The sequence below is a fragment of the Austrofundulus limnaeus genome, unplaced genomic scaffold (assembly GCF_001266775.1).
Source record: "Austrofundulus limnaeus strain Quisiro unplaced genomic scaffold, Austrofundulus_limnaeus-1.0 Scaffold784, whole genome shotgun sequence".
Lineage (NCBI taxonomy): Eukaryota > Metazoa > Chordata > Actinopteri > Cyprinodontiformes > Rivulidae > Austrofundulus > Austrofundulus limnaeus.
The window spans coordinates 121551-127122 of NW_013953186.1; the positions used below are offsets into that span (position 1 = coordinate 121551).

At 40.9% G+C, this 5572-nt stretch overlaps 1 protein-coding gene across 1 annotated transcript in view; it reads left to right on the forward strand.

Moving 5' to 3' along the window:
• The window catches only part of itfg1 (integrin alpha FG-GAP repeat containing 1), a gene marked incomplete at its 3' end in the record, with an annotated part of 106248 nt that overhangs the window by 91372 nt on the left and 9304 nt on the right, over positions 1-5572 (forward strand). Inside the window, 2 exon segments of the mRNA XM_014028579.1 lie at positions 1832-1914; positions 3351-3468. Of these exon segments, the coding sequence (XP_013884033.1) occupies positions 1832-1914; positions 3351-3468 (201 nt within the window).

Here is a 5572-nt window from a genome sequence, read left to right on the forward strand (position 1 = left end):
CGGTTGACAATGGCTGACTTCTGAGATATTCACTTTAAGTTCATTTTGTCCTCATCTTTTGAGCCCAAAAACAATATTAAATACTTTTTGCATTTTTTTTTGAAGTAAGGAGTAGAAAGTACAGATAATTGAATTAAAATGTAAGGAGTAGAAGTAAAATTTAGGCTGAAAAATAATTACTCCACTAAAGAATAAATAGCCAAAGTTTCTACTTAAGTAAAGTATCAAAGTATTTGTACTTAGTTACTTGACACCTCTGTGGACTAGAAATGGTCTTTAGTCTTTTCTCGTTAAATCACTTTTAGATAAAGAAGATTATTACTGTCGTTATTGGTCTCCAGTGCTGAACAGTTGGAGACGAAACTTAAAATTAAAATGAAATTGTTATCAGTTTAGTTTCCAGTGTTTAACCTTATCATGTAGACCTCACACAAAGTCCACATAATTAAAAAGCCTGCACATGCTTGCATTCTTCTTTTTTTTTTACAGTTTTTCTGAAGTGTTAGGCTAATAATCTAAAGAGAGATGATTTTGGTGTTAAGAAATCACACCACACTGTATTACCAGTGCCTGTGCAGTAAAACATTTCACATTTCCAGTCCGGTTTAGGTAAAAAAAAAAAAAGAACAAGCTGCTCCTCCTGCCCTCTGATCACAGCCGATGCACGGATCTGCAGGGCTTTTAGCCTCGGCCAGGTGTGACAGGTTGTGACTCTTGTGTTTGCAGCGCGCCTGCTGAATAAATCTCYTCTCGGAGTGAAACTTGACTTAATGAAGTTTCACAGCAGAGTGAGTGGCCTGTCAGTCGAGCTCTGTCAACGCCCACACAGTTCTGTGTCAGTACAATCAGTTCTGAGTCCGCAGAGACAGAAAAGGGACAGTGATACTTGTCGTCCATCATTTTCTTCACAGTCAGTGTGTGAGGATACGCTCACCGATACATGAAACAAAAAGCAGTCGGGAGGTAAAAAGCCACCCTGTATTACAAGATAAACACTGCACAGGAAACCAGTTTTCTTCTGGTTTGTTTTGATGTCGGCTTGCTCTTGTGTTCCCAGATGTAGTGTATGTTATCCGGCAATGGGTTTTGATTTTTAAAAATGACTTTAAATGATGTATATTTTATTAAGAAAAAGAGTAAGATTATTACACACTTCTGCCTGGTGGCTAGATTCACAGACTGACACAGAAATACTTAATCATCTGTGGAGAAATGCCGAGCTGCGTGCACACACAGTCTCTCTGCACAGCCAGAGTGTTATATTTTATGCAGCAGGTTCACTGTGTCTTTAATGCTCAGCTGAAAAGAATGACTGCGACCCATTACTGTGTCTCAGAGGACATAACGTTTCATACTATAAGTATGTGCGTATGACTAGAAATCTGCATTAGGGATGTCCCGATCATATACTCAGTATCGGTATTGGTGGCAGATATGGCCATTTTTTGAAAATCGAGTAGAATGGGATTAAGTCATGTGATCGGGCCGATCCAGTTTTTGCGACAGTTTTCAGCATCATCATGCTTTACAACTGCCATTAAGAAGTCAAGACGCACACAAGTTTTCAATGGAAAATAATGGTGCTGAAACTGCATCTAGCAAAATCTGCAAACTGGATGTTTCTCGTGGTGGGAACAGCAGGGCTCGCTTTAATACTACCAACCTTGTCACTTGGAAAGAAATAAAGAAATAAAGCTATCGGATCAGTGTCGGAAGGACTGATCATTAAAAAAATCTGATTGTATTGGGAGCCAAAAAATCTGGATCGAGACACGCCTAATCTGCATTTGTCGTGTCTTTGTGTAAGTTTTCTCTTTGTTTTCTTTTTCAGAACATCAGGAAGCAGGAGTGGACAGCCATCATTCCCAACTCGCAGCTTATTGTCATTCCGTTCCCTCACAATAACCCACGCAAGTACGTAAACACTCATCTACCGGACCGAGAGTTAGACTCTCATACTACAACATGTACCAGACGTAGTACAAGTACTCGTGTTTCTGTGTTTTCTTACACTTTACCCAAAAACAGTATTGATGCTTGTTGCTGTGGACACGGATCAAGTCTTTACRGATCTCAACTGATACCACTGAACTGTATATTGACGCACGCTGTGTTACCACAGAGCGTCAGAGGAAAACAATGCCCAGTGYGCAAACACCATGGCATCGCAGCGTGTGTGCTCATGTTATCATGGTGTTGTTCACATGTTGTTCTCAAACCCCAGGAGGAGCTCCAGATGGCTGTCGGGCTCAGACAAACACACGCTCACATTTCTTCCTCCGTTTGGATGCTGATGGCCACCACGAAAACAGTCATAAATATCACAGTGCAGCTACTCTGTTGTCAAATGATTCTTAGTCATTTGTTTTCATCGTTGCAAAAGTTTATTGTTAAAAAGCAGCTTATTTGTCTTTAGCGACTCTAAACCACTGTGCTTTAACAGTAAATGTTGTGCACATACCTGCTGAGGTTTCAAAGTGAGTTCCGCAGGTACTATAAGGTGTTGGGGAAACACTCCTGATTGGTCAAAGCGAATCTTCAAGTCTGGCTCTGAACATTATTTCCAGAAGCATACACTGTKCTTTTATTTGTTCTGTGAAGTTGCATAAAGTCAAACAATTTACAACACTAATTACGTTTATGCACACAGGTTAAATATTACAAGTAAAATGTTAAAGGTCGATGCTTGTGGAGCATCTTTTATAACATCATCCAGATTTGAAAGTGCTTCTCTCATTTGCTAATAAACTGCGGTGGTAAATGAAGCAGGAAATAGCAAAGCCAAGTGGAAATGTACTGCACCATACTAAGGAAAACTAATTTTCTTCCCCCCAACACATTTTTTCTCATTCACCCCATATCATCACACTTACACCATTGTGCTTAACTGTCAGGAGGATTAAACCAAATATGCTGGACTTTAAAGGCATGTTCTCTAGCTGCATGAAGATTGTTTGCTCTTTTTATTACACAGTATCATGCGTTTCATTATTTATTGTTGTTGCATTGCTWTTTTCTCACTGTTTGTTTAATACTTTGATACATAAAGGATCCACATATGTAGTCTATCATATCTACATATGAAAAAATTAAGTATATAAAAATGGCTGAATGAATGGAAAGGTTTAAAAGTTCTTATAAATTGAAGCAGAGCTGTCATGTTCATCTGCACAGCAAAGCAAAGTAGAACTGATCTCTTGTAGTTGAGCTTGATATGGTCGTGGTCTTTGCTGATGTTCTGATGTTTTTCTCAAAGTGCTGCGATTTAAAAATAAATAAAATAAACATCAAATTACTAATTTTCTGTTTTTACTTTTTCAGTTTATTTTTTGCTCTTTTTCTGTCCTTAGCTGGAGTGCCAAGCTGTACCTCACTCCTAGCAACAGTGTGCTGCTGACAGCCATCGCTCTGATCGGAGTGTGCGTTTTTATCCTCGTCATTATCGGCATCCTCCACTGGAAAGAGAAGGTCAGCACTCGGACGCACTCGCACACAAAGGGGCGTGGTGTCATTCATTTTGGCCTTTTCCTGTTGATATACTGCTTTACAGTGTGTGTGTGTGTGTGTGTGTGTGTGTGTGTGTGTGTGTGTGCGTGCGTGCGTGCGTGCGTGCGTGCGTGCGTGCGTGCGTGCGCGCGTGCGCGCGTGTGTGGGAGAGCAGATTGGTCACAACCAGCAGCAGATGGGTCTCACTGTCTCTGTCCTGTAGTCCTCTAACCTCCCCACCAAGTCTCACACACACACACACACACTCTCTCTCTTTCACCTCCGCTATATCTATCTCTGCAGGCCACAACCTGGAAGGGCGTTCAGCTGTAATTGCCTTCCTCTGTCCTTCCAGCACGGTAGATCTGCTGCTCATTACAGCCTAAATATGGTCTACAGGGAGTCTGTGGATGTTTTCTCTTGTGTTTTGTGCTTCAGCTCCTTCTGGCTTGGTTGTTTTCAGCAACACACACACACACACACACCCACACACACACACACACAACACACACACATTCAGTCCAGTCACAATAGCATGTACCTCATCATGAAGTGGTCAAGAATACAAGGACTAAACTATTTAACAGTCATTCTTGCCAGTGTACTTTTTTTTTTCTTTTGTTCAGGATTGTTTCCTTTTCATCTACAAACACTGCTATAATTGTGTCTGCTGATCTGAGCGTAGCAGGAACTCGCTGGCGTCTTCACTAAACCATCTGCTGCGAGCGCATGTGTGCTTAARGTGTGCCTGTATGTGTGTGTGTATATATGTGTGTGTTAACGTCTACACACATGATGGCGTGTGGGCATGGTTACTCGCTCAGAAGAGCTCAGATTGTCCTCTTTTTGGGAGGAATGTTGGCACGTGCATCAACTTTATCTGAACTGAGGCTGCATTTTTAAAAAAAGGGTGTAATATTTGTGTAAACCACTCACACGGGACCGAACATATGTGAGGGGAGGAGATACATACAGTAGCCTGATGATGGTGAGAGGAATGAAGAGAAAATATTTATTAGATTATAAGTTCCTGTACATTAGGAGCATTTAGTCATAATATGTGAGGGCTGAAGTTAATAGGCCTTTTTGCACTGCCTGTTCCACCCTGATTTCTGGAACCCTGAGGCCCGTGGTTCTATGTGGACTAGGCTGTTCTGCCTGATTTGACGTTGGCTACTGCTGCTCAATGATTGGTTCACTGACCGAGGGTTACGTCACACAGATGAGAGTAACCTTACGTGAATTGTTTGCAGCAACTGTAATGGGTTTTTTTTCACACGAGTTCAACCACACAACAGCAAGCTAGCAAAAGCAAATATTAGCATCTGTCGTCCCGCCCTACACTATACTGCTGGATGGTCTGGTACAGCCTTCTGTACTTCTCCTTCGGTGTTGGGTAGTCCATTATTGTTGTGTCGCAAATAAAACTAGATAAGATTGGCACATGTTTAATATTGTGATCTGACTCACAACAAGGCGGCTCCCTGCTCAATGCAAACACAACCAGGGCCAGGGTAGAATGAGCCCAGGCTGAGAGAGGGCCTTGCCAAACCAGGCCTTACAATGCAAAAATACCAAAAAAAAACTTGTGGTTCTGGGTTTTTGTCTTAAGTTTTTACTACTAATTTAACACAAAAGTATTTTAAAGTAGTGTATTGTTTAATAAAGTGCTCAAAAACCTTTAAAAGGATTGACCTTGTCATTAGATTTGGTGCTTCTGATACTTTTGTCAGTAATAACAGTATTTTATTTAAGCTTTCATGTGCTTTAAATTTGAAAGCACTCATTTTTGCACGCACACACAGTGCTGGTGGGGAAAAATACAAACAGTCAACTATGAATGTGATGCTAAAAAAAAAGAATCCACACGTTATTAGCTTTTATTTATTTATTATTTTGTTTACATTTATCAGATTATGCAAGAAAGTTTATCTCTAAGCCAGGGGAACAGCATCATGAGGAAACTAAGTTATAAAATGGTAAATGGCATGAACTTATACACTCACCGGCCACTTTATTAGGTACACCACGCTAGTAACGGGTTGGACCCCCTTTTGCCTTCAGAACTGCCTCAATTCTTCGTGGC